Raw genomic sequence first — 20,233 nt, 5'->3', positions numbered from 1 at the left:
AAATTACATGTGCAAATAATTGCATGCTACTGTTAGCTACGTAAGACTAAGACTGTCTTTAAAGCAAGAAAAAATAAAACGATAGAAAATCAGTTTTAAAGACAACTACATACACAGGGAGACACACTTTAACGCAACTTGATCTACAGCTTACATTCCCTTAAAAGATTTAACTTATAAGAGGAATGCGAATGTTGATTGATGGAATAAGACTATTTTACGTCTCTTTTCTTCCGATTTTGATTAATCGTGCCGATGAGTGATGATATGATGAAATAGATGAAGATACACAAAGAACACCCATGCCGGGATTCTAAACCAGGACCCCTGGCGTCGTAGCGTGTTTCCGCGGAGGTTGGCTAGGGAATGAGAATGTGGTTATGTTTACTTCATGTCTGGTAGACACTTGCTACCAGGGACGTCGTCAAGGGAGGGGCCTGAAGGGGCCCTGGACCCACCAGTTGAAACTCTGGGCCCCCAACCAAATTTTTGATGGAATAAAATTATCTTAAATTAAAACAATATATAATTTTCCTGTAAATCTGTAGCAGAGCTGTAAACACTGTGCAGGGAACAAACTTGCCATTCTGAAGAAAATCTTCAGAACTAAATTTCCTCCCTTTCGCTGCTTCCGGTTTGCAAACAAAGTCATACAATCTGCCTGCCTTGAGGTTGACCCAAGTTCCCAGAAACCAGAGATTCGAACATTTTGTTGCATATTATACTTCCCTTTTACAGATACCGGGAATGTGTGAATGCAGTTTGCCACCACTTTCAACAACTCTTAAAACGCAGGTTAGTATTCGTTATGCAATATAAATAATTGTCTGCATGCTAAAGATATGTGCGTAAAAATAAGCGAGAGGTTACAGATCGAAAATGCCAGCATCTGCGCCATGCCGTCTGCAGTCACGTGCTATCTCGGTCCCGAGTCAAACTGAATTCACTGTATTGTGGTTGTTTCATCAACGAAAATATCGTTAATTTTGCATGGGTAAAAATCAGAGTTGGCAAAATTTGTGTTTTTTTTAAAAAAAGAAACAAAAAGTTTCTTGTTTTCAACATGTTTTTAACGTTTTAAAAACTGTTTTAAACATGAATCGAAAAAAAACATGTTTTAAACAAATAAAACGTTTAAAACATAATGCCAAGAAGACAAATTCTAAGAATAATGATTAATAAGGAATCTGTTAATCATCCAGTGCTCCTATTGTAAAGTAAAAGCTTGACTTACTTCTTAAAATAAATATTTTTGTTGTTTAAATCTCGCTTGTTTGAGAAGGCTGTTTGAGAAGCTTCACACTTGCCAGATCCCACTGAGTCCACGTGGTAGCTACTGATTTGGTTATTTTTCTTTTACAACATTTTATCGTGAATGCAACTAAATATTAACAACAATGTGCACAGTTTGAAGTGTTTTTTTGAATGAATTTTAATTTCTTTGTTCAATCTTTCTTAATTCGCACAATAAACAGAATGAAAAGACATAGTTAAAAACATGCAAATATCCACAAACTATCAAACATCAAGTATCAAAATGTGTTATAAACAAGTCTGAAAAAAAAAACATGTTTAAAACACTTTTTTAAAACGTTTTAAACATTTGTAAAGAAACAAAGTCATGTGTTTTAAACGTTTAAAACAAGTTTGTTTTAAAAATGCCAACCCTGGTAAACATTGAGCAAATTGTGTAAATACGTACTACATAACACTAAGAGAAAATTTGTTTGGCCCAGGAATGACGCTTGAGTGTAGCAAGAGTCTAGCAGACATGAAATAAACATAAGCGCATGCACTCGCATTCCCTAGCCGACCTCCGTAGTGGAGTGGTTAGCATAGCATTCTAAGACGCCAGGGGCCTCAGGTTAGAATCTGGGCCTGGGCATGGGCGTTCTTTGTAAATGTCCCGCCTTCATCAATTTTATCATCTCTTTTGGTAAAGGTTTTCTATTGAAAATGGATGCAAAAATTTCCTCGCGTTTCCTACTGCTGAAACGTACCTACTCAAATGCAAGTCACTGTTCTACTCTCGACAATGATTGTCCCCCCCAACCCCAATCAAGTCTTAAATTGGCAAAGGGGAGTGGGGATTAGCTGAGGTGTTTCAAATTCCAAGAACTTTGTTTGACCCTCCTGCAGCTTTCCCTATGGCCAGTACAGGGTCAACGAAGTTAGTAATAAGTTGTGTTTTAAACAGCATATAAAGATACACCTCTATATTGAATTGTATCTTCTGCAAATATGTTGTAAAGAAACAAACTGCCTGAATACTAATTGAGATGAGTGCACCTCTGTCTGTAGGGGTCCCTAAAGAGAGATTATTACACAAATATGAAATAAATTGGGAACTCCTCTGTTCCCAAATAATGATAGATTCAGGGGTGCCCACAGCGGGGTATTATGGTGTAGGTTGCACCACCAAGATTTTGGGAGGGGGGATTTTTCCCATTTAAATAATATAAAATTCAACATTCATATAGTTTTGCAAAATATATGTAAACATTTTAAATGCACCATATTTAATCCATTAGATGAAGAGAAAGTGTTTAAGGGTATTATCAAAGGTGGGGGGGGGGGGGAGATATCCAACTTTTACATATTAGGCCTTAATTTACATGTGGGTTCTGGGGGGGATTCTGCATTAAATTTTGGGGGGGACAGTATCCAACTCTAGGTCTTAGATTATGGTGGGTATTTTAGTTAGAGGGGGCTTGAGCATTAAATTGAGGGGATATCCAATTCTTGTGTATTGCTATTGTCTTAGACTGCTGCGGAAATTCTGGTGTGTAGACAGAATTATTTTTTTTTGGAGGAGGCAATATCCACTCTTCAATATCAACAGTAAGTATAAAATTAATGGAGTTAAATTTAAAGGGGGATATAAAAAGCTATTAATAAAGTGTTAAATCTTAGATTGTCAAGGGATTTCTGTAGTGGAGAGAGAGAGTTCAAACATTAAATTTTGGAGACTGTATTTAGTGATATGGTATCCACAAGTTTTCGACCTCGAACCTGTCAAAGGAGAAGCTGGTACTTGCTCCCTTCACTCGCAATACATTACTAGGATCCGTGTTTGGCCCTTTAATGAGGTGAATGTGAAGCTGTATTACAAGACAAGCGATATTCTCGATTATGATGAACGATTTTAGGGATAGTCTTGAATGATTGGTTCCCTGTTTAGGGAGGAGGGGCAGATCAAGTATAGTGTTCAGTAAAGCTAAGAAAAAGTTACTTTCTGTAGACACTGTGTCGTAATTAAATAATACTTTGTGCAGATTAAGATATGGTTTGAGGGTGCAAATGATATGATTTGGGGGGGACACATGACATGATTTGGGGGGGATGCGCCATTGGCCTTGGGGGGATTGGCACCCCTGAACAGATGACATGCGGACGCATTGTCGTGGCCCAACAGGAGTGAATATACCTGAGAATTACTTTGAGGTGAAACAGATGTATACAACTTCACATACAAAGATTGAAGTAAGACATTATTTCCCAGATTTCTATTAGTTTTTTGAAGTAGTGAAGAATTTGACTTATAATCATTGCTCAGACCCGTCACCTTTGAATGTAAGGGGGTCCGAACCTTCGCTGCAGGTCAGGTGTGGGAAGGGGGAGGGGGACCTATGATGGAATCTTGCTGTTCACATCACAGAGCAACATCACTCTTTCTTTCGCTCAATGTCATTGATGACACATTAACTTCTGGACATTTTCCATGGTCCATACAGTGAATTTCCCTTTTGGTGATAAAAAAAAAAATCAGTCCTCCACCTTCCTAACCCCGTGCACCACAAGCACCTCTTACATTTGTTACAAAAATGAAGACAAAAAATAAGGCTGATGCGGATGCCGCAGTGCCGTGTGCAAACACAATTGAGCAATTACATTACATTAACATCAGGCATGTATCTAGAAATAGGTTTGGGGGGAGAGGGGCGAACTAAGTGTCTCAGGAATAATAATAATAATGTTTAAAATCAAATATACTAATTACAATACATAAATTAATATAATATTATTACATGAATAGGTAAAAAGACTGCATAAGAATAGATATATAACAGCGCATATTCATTACATAGCTTACCTGTAGTCAAGATCTGAATAATTTACATAAAAACAAGTGCCATGGCAATGAAATTAATGTCAAATAGATGAATAATTGAATATTTATCGAATAACAAAAATGATGTTACATGTAGTTGGAGGAAAGTAAGTTTCTGATTAATACAGGGTGTTTCACTTGCTCTGTTCCAGATTTTCGCATATAGAAATCAAAGTAATGGTTGTAATGTAATAAAATTTGCTACGGACATACCTTGGTGTGTGAAGCGTGGTGACATCAAAGAAAATGTTGGAAGTGATCGCCATGAGCATCAAGGCATGCTTACACATGTCTCTCCATGTTATGGAAGACTGTCGCCAACACATCAGGAGGCACAGCATCAATTTCCTGCTGAATGTTGCCTTTCAGTTGCATAAGAGTCGGTAGCTTGTTGAGATACACTTTCCCTTTCAGCATGCCCTATAAGTAGTAGTCCTGTGCGGGTAAGAACGGGCGACCTTGGTGGCCAAAATCCCTTTGAAATGACTATTTTCAAAGGATGACTCAATTTTGTTCATGCTGATGTTGGAAGTGTGACAAGCTGCGCCATGCGATAGCCAGTAAGAAGTTCCTCATCATCCAACTGGTTTACAAACTCTCTGAACACAGCAACAAGCAGGTGTCCATAAGACCCCATCAAATGGCACGACTGTGGTGCTCGTGGTGCTCATTCTCGTGATTACACCAAGGATTGTCCTTACCAAATGTTATTCAATTACAACAATTACTTTGATTTATGTATATAAGCGAAAAACTGGGGTCCAGAGCAGTGGCGTCTCCTGACCCTGAACTTCAGGCGTTGGCAAAGAAGGAATGTTAACCCTTCCCCCTCATTTCTGTGAACCAATATTACAAATTTTCTCCGTACCTTTTTGGTGTAAATTTATAAATATTTAGAAAAACATTAAATTACATAAATTATTTTAAATTAAGTAAATACTTCATTTAAAGTATTAATATATTTGAAGGGTACGGAGAAAATTAATATGTTCAATACTTCGCCATACAATTAATTTTTAAAGCACGAGTTTGCAACCAGAGGGGTTGGTGGAACTCCTACCTATCACCCATAAAAAAACACAGTGGATATAAGAATGACCCGTCCATTGAAAAATCGCTAAAATGCACTTTCCCGGTTTTTCCCCTTACCCTTCATTTATCCTTCCAAAAAGTAAAATTTGAAAAATCAACTGCTCATTACTTAGTTACTTGAATTCCAGTCTATTCTTCTTTCTTTAGAGAGAAATGCGCTGATCACCGCCTCATAAAATTTGGATTTATCCCCTTCTCGCAGCTTAGAAAGTAATTCTTTTTCGATGGAGATAAGACTTAAATTCGTCATCTGGTTCTGAGGTTGAGTAGATCGGCAGAATGTGTGGATCCTCTTCAGTGATGAGAACAATCTCTCGACAGACGACGCCGTGAAAGGAATTGTTGCGATCAACACTGCTAATTTATATATTTATGTAAACTCGCCCACTAGATTCGTGATAATTTACATTCTCAATTGGTGTTTTCTCTGATCTTTCAGTGGAAGCATACCAAACATAAAGTTCATTCTTCTGCAGTTTGGTTAAATTAAACACACTGCTTAAATTTCCTACAATTTATGTACGAGATTGTGAGGAAAGTTCTCTCTTTTATTCAAGTTTTGTGGGATTTAGTAAATCAAAATATTGCAATTTTTCAAATGATGCGAATCTAATTGTTATCTGGTTGCTGATATTATCAATGATTTCAAAGTAAAGCCTCTGGCAGTGGTCTTTCTGTGATTCGTTGTTCAGTCGCCTCCTTTTCATTTCAACAACCTCTTCTACTGCACCAGTTATAGAATTCCATAGTGTTTCGAAATTCTCACTTTCCTTTTTCAGCTGTTGTTGAAATTCAGTTATTTTATTACTGCAATACAAAATATCAACATTTTTAGACTGCAATATACTGAATAATACGTCTGAAAAGGCAAGCAAATTGGATAAAGCCTTTTTTAAAAATATATTTTCAAAGTCCTTCAAGAAGCTAGAAAATCCTCTGGAGTCATTGCAGTCAAATGATCGAAGTCTCCACTTTTACTAACATGTTCAAAAAACATAAGCAGTGCTTCTCTGTTGTCATTGACTGGCCACACTAGCCTAGAAGTAAAATTTCATCTGGTAGGAGCTAATGACGGGAGCTTTCTGGATATGAAAGCAGAAAGTTCGTGTAACCTCTTTGGAGAATGAGATTTAAGTGATTTAAGACCACAAAAGAACACCTTAAGCTCTTTGTTACATTCTAACGATTGTTGAAGCACCAAGTTCATTACATGAACATAACAATGCGTATAAAAAGCTTTCGGATAATTTTCCAAAACTTTACTTTAAAGGCCATTCAAATGACCACTCATTAAAGAATACCCATCGTATGTCTGGGCAATTAATTTATCCCCACACTTATATTTATCCATTATTTTAGTCACGTGACTAAAAAGAGCTCCTGCAGTTTTATCGGCGCTCATGTCATGAAATCCAAGAAATCTTTCAATGACTTTTTTTCAGTGAGGCCGAGAAAAAACGTAACACTGTTGACACCTGAGATTTTTTGCTAATGTCTGATGTTTCATCGACCATGATAGCCACAAAGTCTGTGTTTTGAATTTCATTGTAGATTTCATCTCTCAGAACATCCGAAACTGAATTTATTAAATCCTTTTGAATGCCTGCCGAAGTACCGCGAAAAATTGTAGAATTTAATAAATGTTATTTTAATGAGGGATCAAACTCGGCACTTGCAATAAGGAATTCCATGTAATTGCCCTTATTTAGAGATGCTGCATTTTCATCATGGCCTCGGAATGGCAGTTCTTGCTTTGCTAAATAGCAGACGGCGTTAATCAACCTCTTTAATATTTCGCTGTTCTCTTACTTTTTCATTGTGTAGCTCTATTTCAGCTTTTCGTTGAGTATCCAAAAGAACGTCAATTCTAGTAGGGGTGGCAACAAAACTACTAAAAAGATGCAATTCAGACTCGCTGTGTTTTCTCACTGCAGTATTGAGATGATTCAAATCCGCATACCCTTGATAATTCCCAACACCTTTTTTAGTCTAGAATAATAAACATGTCCAACAGTAAAATTTATTCTCCACATCACACCCGCAAAGCCATTCTGAAATTTCATTGAGTTCTTTTCGAAAATCTCTCTCAAAACCTTTTCCAGTACAACTTTTTCCTTTAACACATGTTGACATCGTGAGATTCGAACATGGTCGACTATTGTCACACTTGTTTCTTCTCTGAATACGAAAGCGAAGAAAATAAATTATTTAAATACTTTTGCACAACACTTTCACTATTCTCCATCTTAAAATAACAGCATCACTTCACACCACACGTTTAAAAAACAATGCACAACAATCACGAGCAAAACAACGCGGAACGCGGGGTGAATGAAAGCCAAATCGTTGGGAACAAATACGCCGCCTTGAGAAGGTAACCATGCTGGTGGGTGGCAGGATGCGCATGCGCGGTCATCCTATGTTTCGGCAGTGGTAAGACGTATTTCCTCGCAACGCCCTGACGTCAAGGACCGATCTGCCTGCCTGACAACCACTGCGCGCTGCTCCGCGTTCGAGAACTACCGGGCGCTCGTGACTGACAATTGAAGAAAAACGCTCAAAATCGTAATTTATAAAAGTACAGATACTTTCTTCTTTATTTCATTTTCCTTTGGCTGTTGACACACGACTTACACACCCAGAGAAATCGCCACTGGTCCAGAGCACTCTTATTTTATGCATATTATTTTGAGTAGTTTTGCACATAAATCTTCTTTGTAATGTCATTCAAAGCCGTATGACCCCAATATAACCTTTCCTTCTAAAAAGTTCAGAGGAAATTAATAACCATCGATTATGCAACAAATGCTAATATTTTCATTACTTAATTTTAGTACTTGGTAAGTCTTTCAGGTGGAGGGGGGGGGTCTGACCCCTGGGCCCCCTTTAAATACGTACTTCAAAGCCCTATGATGCCAATATAATCCTTGTCTTCCAATAAGTTCAGAGGAAATTACACAACAAAGGCCTAACGAATATATTTTTCTTTATTTAATTTTAGTAGTTGATAAGTCTTTCGGGGACATCCTTGATTGACATTTATATATATTATAGTCTTCACACTGTCTGAATTGCAAACACTTCTTGCCTACAGATTGTTAGTCTGTTTTGTATTTTTTTTACTTTTACAATGATTGTCAAGTTTGTAGGCCACTGTGCAGGAATACGAGAGTTGACTTTTCTATTTTACATGGAGAGAAGTCTGGCAGTGCACCACACTCCACGTGCACGCACTTTATTTACATGCCTGCGAGCATTCATTGGAGACACAGATGGGGAGAAAAAAAGGCATGTTTTCCTAGAAGTGTTGCCCGAAGCAGATGACTGCTGCCATGCGTGTTCATCTCCAATTGTTTCAATCGCATGTGTTTTCCTAACAGACTCTTTCGCCAAACACAATGGCCAGTCACCTGTATCAGGTAACAGTTCTAGGAAAACCTTCCTTAACATGGCCAGATCCAAACCCCTAACTGGAAACAATGAAGACTTACCACAAACAAAGACAATAACGTAAGAAAAAATTACAAATGATTGAAAAATAACATTGTGTATTCCATAATCTTGTTCACTTATGACATAAGGGTATAGCAGTAAGTTTGCAAGGAAAAAAATAAATTATCAATAATTGGAAAAACACTTCTTTCATTTTTGTTATCGTTGCTTTTCTTCCACTTTTGGCTAATCACAATGATGGAGAGCGATGATATGAAACTGAAGGAACACTTAAAAAGAACATCCACCCGAGACCGGGATTAGATCCCCGAACCCTCAAACAGTTGTATCATTCTGTGCTAACCAAGAATATTTTCATAAAGCATCCCCTAGCTAGGAAAACTTACATAAGCATCCTCCCACCTATCGCAATATCATGTTGATCCATACAAGCATTTCCCCCATCACACCTATCCCCTAATTCGACCAAGCATCCTCCAGATGGGAATTTAAACTTCAAGCGCTTATCAAGTAAAGGAAAGCTCAAAATATCAGTACCACTGTGTTTCAAAAGAACAAGTGTTCAGTCATCTTCAGGCAAACAAATTTCCATTTGCTGGTTTTGGCCACCATTGGCTCTTTAGTAAATCACAGGGAATCATAGGTTTATTACCAGCCAAAAGTACTAGACAATGGATAATGGCCAATACATTGCATGCTAATAAATAACCATAGTCTCTAACGTTAGCATAAATGATAATCATTTTTTTTTAATAAGCATAACTATTTTAAACTAATAAAAACCAATTGTATTCAAATTCTTATTAAAATATCCTTGAGACTAAATTGAGCGTTTGAAGGTCCTACGAGTTTGTCAAAACTTCCAATGCTCATGTGAATTTTTTTTTTTTTTTTTTTTGAGGTTTCATTCCGTAACATTACACTTAATGGTCTAATGATATTCTCAGCATGTACCCAGTACTAGATTTTTTTAAAAAAATGTATTTGCTCAAATTATTAACAATATGTCTATGGTGTTCTTGCTGTAACATGGAGAGAAGTAGGTGTGGTGTTGAAGAGCATAGTTGTTTAGGACCATCCTATGGATTCTTCCACCAAACTCAATTTGCTGGGCCGGTGGGGAGGCAGGACTAGGGTTAAAACTCACTTGTTCGATTCTTGGCTTGAAAGAATATGGAGGGCTCTCACTCTCTTGAAATTGCAGAAGCCTAGTAAACCACTGTTAAGGAAAGATTTCTTCTCTCTTAAGTAGGCAAATAACAGAAAATGCTTGATAAGCAGGCTGTTGATCATGCATGTTGAATGGATATTTCTTGAAAAGCTGCTACAGCACCCTCGCCCCTCCCCAATAATTACAAAGTGTTGAGCAAACCTTTATTTGTAGTCAAACTTCTACATAAATTACATTATGTTACATACCTAGTTGAATTTACTATTTTGAGACTGCCTGATAAAATGAGTGTGGAGAGAAGTTATTGCTTTAGCCTTGTATGCCAGAGACCTTATTTCAAGCACAACTGACGGAAGTGCAAAAGCCAAATTCAAAATAACTAGAAACTTTTGGATTACATGTTGACAATGTTCATTCATACTATGCATTCTTATTGAACTGAAATAAGTTTTATCATGGATTCAATACTAGGATGATTATACAGGGTGTGTCCGGAAAGTAATAAGACAGACTCTGGAGTCACATGCAGATGCACTTGGAGGGGAAACCGATGGTGAGGAAAGAAATAGGGGAAGTTCAGCTTTTCAATGGTACCGCATTCATTCTTCTCAGAGCAGCGAGAGGGACAGGACAGCCAGCAAACATAACCTCTACACGAGAGATGTGTCACAGCAACAATGGAGAGAATGTTGGAGCAGCGTTACGCTGTCAAGTTGTGTGAAGCTCAGTAAATCTGGATCCGAGACTATGGAAATCATAAAGACAGCCTACGGCAATAATTGGATGTCCAGAGCGCAAGTTTTTAACTGGCATAAAGCCTTTAAAAATGGAATGGAAGACTTGGAGGAGCAGTTGTTGAACACTGACCAACGCCTGAGTGTCCGTTTACTAGCAGACTAGTTGGGAATTACAAAAACTGAAGTTCATGAGATTGTGACTGAGAAATTGAAGATGCGAAAGGTGTGCCCAAAATTGGCCCCCTTCCACCCTGAGATCGCAACTACGTGGATCCTCTCACACCATGTTCGTGGTCATGGAGTCAGACTGCAAAAGGCATAGCAATGCTTCCACAGCCACCGTGCAGCCCGGATCTCTCTGCGAGACTTTCTCCTCTTCCCAAGGCTGAAGAGACACTTGAAAGGACACTGATTTGTGACCGTACATGACTACATTCAACGGGCCGTGACACACAACTTTAACAGCATCCTGCAAAAGCAGTTTCAGCAGGCATATAAACAATCTCAAGATTGTTGGATGCACTGTGTTGCTGTGGAAGGGTCCTATTTTGAAAATTATTAAGTGTATTCTGAAGTATTGTAAATAAAATTTGGTTTTCTAGAACCAGTCTTCCGGACAGACCCTGTATTGACTTTCAACCTACTGAAAAATATATTTCTTCAAGATTCTCATCCAACAGACAAGAAAAGCAGCTTAACAATTTGACTAATGCTTCCACAATGAAGATTGTGTCAAACTCCAAATCTTCCCTATCGATTGAACATGCATGATTTGTTGAGATATAAAGCAGCCGCTGCATGATGTCTTGACAGTGACATTAGTTTTGTTTTACCTTACCTGTACACAGATGACTGGGATAAAATATAATCTACACAAGATACACATTCCATGAAAAATTGTCAGCATCATGAAACCAAATGAAAAAGATTAATAGCTATGTGGTGAGGTCAGATTAGTTTCAAATCTTTCCAATTGGTTGTGCCTAAGTTGGTGAGAAAGACCAAAGAGCTGGGTATACAAAAGGAGAAAGTGGTGTTTTTGAAGCAATTTAGAAACGTGCCTGTAATTAAGTTGTACCATTATACTATGAATATAATTTTTTTTTTTAACAAGTGGGAAAAATTTCACCTTTGGTGGGTTTTCAGTGTTCCTGTTTCATGTGTCTGTGAAAAACAAAGTAGGCATTAAGATTTCTTCCTTAACTCAAGTATACAGTTGTGCGGACTTCACTTTAGTCTTACATCAAGTACCAGGTGGGGGTTATTAGGTTAACCTGTGTCAGATTCCAAAAATATTCTTTTTAAATGTATTTAGAGATATCCTTTTTAAATGTATTTAGAGGGTGGATTCACATACTCCAAATGGATGACTGTCAGAAAAAGAAAGAAAGAAAGAAGAAAGACAAAGATGCTAGAGGAGCAGAAGGGTGTGGGAATATTTTCTCCATTAGAAAATGCTGGACCAATGTCAATTTGATTAAAGTATTTTGAATTTAAAATAATAAAATTGTATCTAATAAACAGTTTTATTTCTTTATAAACTAACAAAATTAATTTGGAATGTTATGTGTAACAAGAATTATTATAATGTTAGCCATTTTCCATATTCAATTGTTGAAATTGTTCCCTTCATTGTTGCAACATCTCTTACTGACCAACAACTTCTTTCACAGCCTTTTCAATGGCCTTTGCACTTATACCAAACATATCCAGCAACTGAGCTGAAGGTCCTGAACGGGGTATCTCCTGAACAGCAAGCTTCTTGACACTGAACTTCTCTTCGGCTACAGCTGACAACACAGCCTCACCAATTCCACCTGAAATTAAATTTTATCTCCATTACTGCTTGATTTACCTTGAGCAGTTGTTGTAATATACCATAAACAGATTAGGGGCAAGTATTTGATAGTCCTCTTGTGGTTCTAATTGTGCAAAAGTTAAATGCTACTTAGTACTATGACTACAAATGCATCTCAGAATCAAATCAACATTATACATTTTAAGCACAGAAAGTTTTAAAAGACCTAAATAAATTTTAAGGGTGCTCATTTTCTTCACATTCAGAATTGAGAGATCTGAATTTTACATTAGATAAGATCTATAATGTTATCTGTTCATCCGAATCACTATGAATGAATCAAAGAAATTTGAATTAGTCCAATAGTGTGTCCAGATTACAATAGTTGAGAAAAATTAAGAAAGCAATGTGCAACAATTATTGTTACAATGCTTGCAAGGTTCAGTGAGGCTGTATAAAATAAATAGTTCTAGTATAATCTAGTCTACAGTGCCTCTCAATTTTTATGGATATGAGCTTGTTATTTTTATTCTCTTCAAGTCTGTACACATTCAACTGTAATATGTCTAATCCTGAACACAACTGCACTTGTTACACAGTTTATTTCTACATTTCTATCTGATGCTTCTATGCAACTATCCAGCACACATGTGCAGGAATTCTTTTAGTAGTCCATAATAGTTTACCAATTTGTCATGGAATTTTTTTTAAAGGTTAAAATTGATATGATTGGACAGGGAACGTGACGTACAGAGTTAAATGGTGACATTATTTTCACACTGACCATTCACCCTATTTAGGGATAGGGATGTGTGATATCAATATATAGAGTCTATATTTAAAATATTGAAGTCTATTTGATATGTCTGTATCGCAGTCCTTAAATTTGTCTATTAAAATACATGTTGGTCTGTATGTGTATTCTGTTGTGCTTGATGGTACTTAGCAACAGCAAACAGTACAGGATTCACATTCGCCCCTGCTCGGTTCACCATCACCTCACAACCTGTAGGTCTGAACTTCTCCATACTCACATTCACCAGGGAGTAGAAGCAGGATTGAAATTATAGAATTTCCCTTTGTCGAAAAAAAAAAATTCAATACATGGCAGTGTGGAACTCTTCAGAAATTGTGAGAAAGCCACTTATTGGTGGTGTTTCACTATCGCAAGAGTATTTTATCCTTGTTTCTTAGGACTTGGCAATTCTTATTTTGCATTAATGATATCATATAAGAATATAAAAGTTTAAACTCGCACCTATATTGTATTGAACTTTAAGATTAGTAATTACTATAATTTATTTCAGTATTGTTTGCAGTTCCTTTTGTCAATTAAGATTACGACAGCTATACCCAGTGGCGGTGATTGAGTACCAAGAACAGTTTACTTTCCCCTTGTACAGAAGGTTTTGCATAGTGCAGGGGACAAGTGGAAAAAGTGGGGGAAACTGCACCCCATGCTTCCCCCCCCCCAATCCCTGCCACTGGCTATACGTACAGGCTACATGGTGTGAAAGAATGCAGTAGGTGCCAAAAAGTCACATTTACGGAACTGTGGTCTTGAGGTAGTGCATATATTAATACAATATTAAACAAATTGAAAGTTTAATCTGAAAGACAAAGAAAGTCCTCTGGAAAGAGGCTGTTGATGGGAATGTCGTGAATGACATATTTAAAAAAAGAAATTCTAAACACCATACAACAATCCATATTTACATTTAAAAAAAAACACTAGTTTCATTTTTTGACTAGAGGGAGGGAGGGAGACTGGCAGTTTTTGCCCTGCTCTTTTTGTGCTGTCATAGTGTCAAAATGATACCTCAAACAGAAAAATGTTATTACAAAAAAAATTGTGCTGTGACATGCTGTATATGTTGTTTATACTAAATCGAGACAAGGCCAATACTTTAAGTGTAGACCTAGACCAGTGTTTACAAATCAAAGCAAGACCTATAAATGAAAGTCATTTACAACTAGAGAGTTTTTGCAAAGTGTCATCTTGTATTGTATTGATACCATCCCTATACTTGGGCACACAGGTAACCAGCAACTTCTATAAAGTAAGAACTTTACTCCTTTTATTGGTTGTTGCCCATATTTGCTTTCCATCATAACACAGGCAATCTCTCATCATTCACCTCCCAAGTTCGGACCCACAGAGAGCACTATACTTGTCACCATAATATGAGTTTTTTTTAGACACTATCGTAACCAATTGGTAGAGGCATGCATATTTAATTTTTAACGAAGACACGAAATGTGAAATAAATTGTAATGTTAATTTTTCAAGTTTCTGAAAGGTGTGAGGTGCATTTTCCTACCCTGTTTTGTCACTAAATGATGCGAAATGAACTGCAAAATGCTAAATAGACTGTAAATATTTGAGAAGCAAAAATGGACCCCTTTATACAGGAATAAACTTAATATCCTGGTAAAAATTTAATGTGCTATTAGAAGGAATATGTTTATTTTGTGTAGTAAGTGCAGTTTTTAAATGTCATTTTATATACCGTTTTTTCACCACTATAACAGCAAAATTTCATTTTATTTACCAATTTTGAACAAGAAATTGACTGTTTTTGTACAGAAATTTTGCTTTTCATTTACCAAAAATATGTGCCTCTACCGATTGGACTATCAGAACCAATTGGTCAATTCTAATGAATTGGTTTCTATTGGAAAGTATTTTATTGTTTTCAATATATTTCTTATGAAAAATTTTTATCTATACAACTGTAAATGCAATGGAGAAATCATATAAAACAACTAAAATAAATCTCTGGTAAAGCATGTGGAATTTATAACTTAGAAAAACTTTCACATACAAAACTTTTTCAAATATGTGTGATTAACACATTTGTAGAAAATCAAAAAAATATGCTGCTTCAGTCATAAATTGACATGTCTTCCTCTATACATGCGAAGACAGCAACAAATTAGGTTAAACAAAGAATCTGACCCACAACACTTGAAAAAGTGATAAGATAAACAAACAAAAGACTGTCGAGGTTGACTTTGTTGATCAAAAGATTGCTCATTTTTCCAATTGCATTACATACACATATTGCAAAACAAGAACTAATATGAACATTTATTCCAACTATTACCTCCTTTAAGGTAGAGTTGGTTCTTAATAAATACCTAACAAGAACTCTTTCTTAAGATAAATCTGACTTCAGTAGTATGCATTAGAATTCATAACAAATTCAGTTCAAGTGTGCTGTTTTTCCAAAGAACTTCTAAATCACAGGGAATGTGGTGTCAAAAATCAATGTACCGATGCTTTCGAGTCAATGAATTGATAACATATTGAATCGACAATATATACAAACTTACAGTTGGATACAATTCACCAATTGGAAGTTGTCTTTATTTTCCAATTGGTTTCAGTCGAGATTCAGATTAAAACCAATACATTCCAATAGAATCAGATTCATTAGAATTGAAACCAATTGAAATTTCAATTGGAACCAATAGAAAATTCCAGCTGGGCTGTAGCATAAAAATTGTTACTAATGCTACGAACTTTCTAAAAAGATTGACATACAGGCTCACACCCACTTTTTGTACAGCTCCAATTTGATATCAGATTCTACCCAGGAAATTTGCAATGGTTTTATGAATCCTAACAATCAATGTAAGGACATTGTGCTACTGTACATTTGAAGACTACTATTTCACCAAGTGCTTTGTATAAATCTAATCAATACGTGCATTTTAACTATGCATTCAATATCACATTGTGCTGCTGAGCAGTGATAGTATAATTCAATGCAGCACAAAAAAAGCCAGGTGCTTCATGTCTGACCTACAGCCACATACAAAGTAGAATCAGATGGTGTACCTTCAGCTTTCTGCATTCACCAAAAGAACTTGACAGCTTCTCAAAAGAGCTCAAGTTACAACTGTGTGGAAAAGTACATTCTGTAACCATGTATTCTGTGCTAATTATAACTCTGGGGATGCCAAGCAGAATATTAAAAACTAGGATTTAGTTTCAGAATAATTCTTTTACTTCATAGGATTAACTTCGATAGCACCCAGCATGTTGAATTTACAAAATTACAAACTACATTTCCATGCCATAGCCAAGTCTTAAAGCTTGCCCCTTTCTATGGGTAAACATTTCCAAGAACAGTCACAAGTAGGTCCTCAGTCCAACAATTTCCTGTGCGCCTAACCTTTGTTTTAACATTGGCAATTGTTCTACATTAGCATGCAATGTTAATTTGACATTATCCATTGTCTAAACTACGCATGGTTTTAGAAGCGATATCGGGCAGAGTTACGGAGAGCGTGTCCTTGGCGACCAGCCAATAGCAGGAGTGCAACGTTGTACAGTTAGGTTTGCGTGCAAGAAGTTCTTTATAAAACTCACCACTTTAAGGTTCATCATTGCATGGGACACAACATTATGAACCTGACTGTCCAAGTCCCATGCATTTCAGTCGCCTACAGCTGAAGATATAATTTCTCGAAGAAACAAGGGAAACAGCACGTCTCCCCCCCCCCCCACACACAATAACCCTTCGTTTTCCTTCAGTTTTCTTTTTATTTGCCAACTTGTTAACCCCGCTGAGTTGTGTCTTGGTAAAGCTATCTATGGGTATCAAATTCGGCTGAATATGAACAATGGCATGGGAGTTTACGAACATTGCGAGTCTTTAGTCACTTTCAGTTCAGCGTTTTCGTAACAAGGGTGGTGTAAGATAATTGTACTCATAAGCCACGAAGAACAGTTGCGAGACGATTCAATATGGCCCTTATTGATTAAATGTTGGTTTATTTTACTTCGCTTTTCTGCTACCTTTGGCTAATCGCAAAGATGAGGATAGATGATGATATGATGAAGGGACACTTACAAACACCTATGCCCGGGCCGGGATTCGAACCCGGGACCCCTGGCATCATAGCGCGCTGTGAAGTCCAGCCCTTATGTTCAATAGTTATGCAATAGTGTGTTACTTAATAATTCCGCACCGGCCCCCATGGTGGAGTGGTTAGCATATTGCGCTACAACGCCAGGGATCCCGGGTTCAAATCCCGGCCTCGACATTGATTTTGTGAATGTCCATCCATCAATTTCATCATATCATCACTCATTCCCATCTTCGCAATTAGCCAAAAGTGACAGAAAAGTTAAATAAAATAAAGTAAATCAAATCAAATTAATTATGTCGCTCTCGAAACCTATTACAAGTAGTACAGGCACCAAGGGTAAAATATTACGTTCAGAAGACAGAAATCTAGTGTATTCTTGCTTCAATGAATTGGCGTCTGAAGAAGTGCGTGCTGAAACAGTGTTTTATCAGAGTCGAGAACTTGCAGCTAAAGCGTATGCTGTCTGTGTGCATACTGTGTTGCGTATTATAAAACAGGGTTACGTATCTACCACAGAAATTTGTGAACTAACTCCATAGCCTTCTTAAACCTGAAGGTTCATGGCTGCAGCAACACAGGGCTTCCATCTTTCCCTATCTTGAGCAAGATCTATATACTCTTTTCCATCCCTACCGATTTCCCTTAGGTCCATCTCAACGTTGTCCCTCCATCTTAGTCTTGGCCTTCCTACAGGTCTCTTACCATCAGGTTTCCCAACAAGAATCCTGTAAACTCCTCTTTCTTCTCCCATTCGTGCCACATGGCCTGCCCACCTAAGTCTTCTTGATTTAATTATTCTAATAATATCTGGACATGAATACAAATTATGTAACCTTCTCCACTCACCTGTCTCCTCATCCCTTTTAGGTCCAAAGATTTTCCTAAGGATCTTATTTTCAAATACTCTCAATTTATGTTCCTCTTTCAATGTAAGGGACCAAGTTTCACATCCATATAATACTACAGGCAAAATTACGGTTTTGTATATTTTAACTTTTAGTTTCTTAGATATTAAACGAGAAGACAAAAGTTTATGAAGAGAGAAGCAACATGCATTTCCTGAATTAAGCCTACTTTTTATTTCCTCTTTAATATAATTTTCATTTGTTAATATTACTCCTAAGTATTTGAATTTGGAAACTGGTTCAAACGAGTTGTTATCAATAATTAGATTTTGATTATTACCTAACACTTTGTTTCGGCCTGTAAGCATATATTTAGTTTTCTCTTTGTTAACTTCCAAACCTCTCTTTAGCAGTTTTGAAAAATATTTTAGAATTATTCTTAATTGTATTCACATCATCCCCCAGTAAGTCTATGATGTAGAAATTTGTGAACCCCTATTCAAATCTCCTGAGAAACATGCCAGAAAACCGAAACTAGCAATGATGACCTTGCACTTCCTCTATAATAAATACCTTCAAACTTCTTTCTCTTATATGCTGCAGTGATATGATATAATCCTGTGTAGAATTCTTTACTATATATTTCATTGTACTCAAATATCACGTGCATGCATTATATATAAAAAGGTGAATACTGGACACTGCAAAATCTCAGAGTTTCCTTTCCGCTAGCAGTTGGTTTGGCAGCAGCGCGACAGCACTGGCTGCGTATTGGCTGAACTCATGTTCCTTCTAAAAGCGTACGCCGTATAGTGCTTTAAACTATACTTATTCTGAAACTACATTTCAATAGAACACCTCTTCATCTTCGGGTGAAATTTATTTTGCCGGTGATAGGTATCGAACCTATTGCAGCCCTGTGATTTTACTACAAATCTGGGGCTCTAAGCAACTACCCACAGTAATAATTTCAATAATTTTGCTATGAATTTCCATTACAATCAAGTTTTCTTTTACTTTTATTTATTCATCTTAGTGTTGAAAACTGCCACTGCCCTCTTGACAGTCCTAGTTCAGCCCTGGTCAGGGTGAGTTTGGGAGAAATTAGTAAACATGGTCCCTAACTTAACCACATAAGGATGCTTACAGGCAGGTTTTCTAGAATGAACCAGCTAACGTGTAAAGGTTAAAATATGACTGCTTCAATGTCAATTGGCTGTCAATGCACCTAGATAGTCAATGTGCAACTCCTAACAATCTGCATAGGCACTTTTTCAATGTTTCCAATTACTTTCAGAATGACAATGCATGATCCAACCTGATGCATATTAAGAACCCATGTAGGTAAGCACTTAATTCAAAAACCTTCACTTTCAAGAGAAAGTGGTTTATTTAGTACCTTAAAATTCTTTGATCTCCTCAAAACTACAATTAAAATAAATGATGAGCTTAATGGTTGAAGGTAGTTACAAGTTGGGTTAACATTAGTGCCCTCCCTTTCCTTACTGATTGTAACTATTTTGTTATTCACTTAGCACTGGAGCTAATAACTATTTCAGCCTAACTTGGATGGCCCTAAGGGAGGGGAGCCTCTATTTCTGTATCTGTGATAGAGCGAGAAAAAGAGAGAGCAACAGAGAAGGAGAGAGAGCAACAGAGAAGGAGAGCAACAGAGAAGGAGAGAGAGCAACAGAGAGAGAGCAACAGAGAGAGAGCAACAGAGAAGGAGAGAGAGCAAGAGAGAGAGCAAGAGAGAGAGAGCAAGAGAGAGAGAGCAAGAGAGAGAGAGCAAGAGAGAGAGAGCAAGAGAGAGAGAGCAAGAGAGAGAGAGAGAGAGAGAGAGAGAGAGAGAGAGAGCGAGAGAGAGAGAGAGCGAGAGAGCGAGAGAGCTAAGACAGAGAGCCTAGAGAGAAAGGAGAGAAGGAAGAATGAAGGAAAAAGAGCAAGAAAGAAGGAAAGGAGAGAAGGGAAAGAGAAGAAGGTTCCTCTTCCTCTCTTTTTGACTTTCTCTCAAAAAGAGAGATATATAAATAGATTACCCCCCTCTCTCTCTCTCTCTTTCTTGGACCACCGGGTATCAGTCGCTTCTGTGTGGTGGTGGTGGTGGTCGTAGTAGTAGTAGTGTCAGAACCGGGGACCCACATA

At 37.2% G+C, this 20,233-nt stretch overlaps 1 protein-coding gene across 2 annotated transcripts in view; it reads right to left on the bottom strand.

The window, feature by feature from the left end:
- Positions 1 to 12,071: 12,071 nt before the first annotated feature.
- LOC145983981 (transketolase) overlaps positions 12,072 to 20,233 on the bottom strand; it is a 109,308-nt gene continuing 101,146 nt past the window's right edge. For both annotated transcript variants that reach the window (XM_083117222.1, XM_083117223.1), the window contains exon 11: positions 12,072 to 12,381. In XM_083117222.1, the coding sequence (XP_082973348.1) occupies positions 12,212 to 12,381 (170 nt within the window). In that variant the 3' untranslated portion in view covers positions 12,072 to 12,211. The remainder of the gene's footprint in view (positions 12,382 to 20,233) is intronic.

Source organism: Lepisma saccharinum, chromosome 2, assembly GCF_977018435.1.
Source record: "Lepisma saccharinum chromosome 2, izLepSacc3.1, whole genome shotgun sequence".
NCBI classification, from domain to species: Eukaryota; Metazoa; Arthropoda; class Insecta; order Zygentoma; family Lepismatidae; genus Lepisma; species Lepisma saccharinum.
Note: the sequence above shows the minus strand (reverse complement) of the source record. Positions and strands in the feature narration are given on the sequence as shown.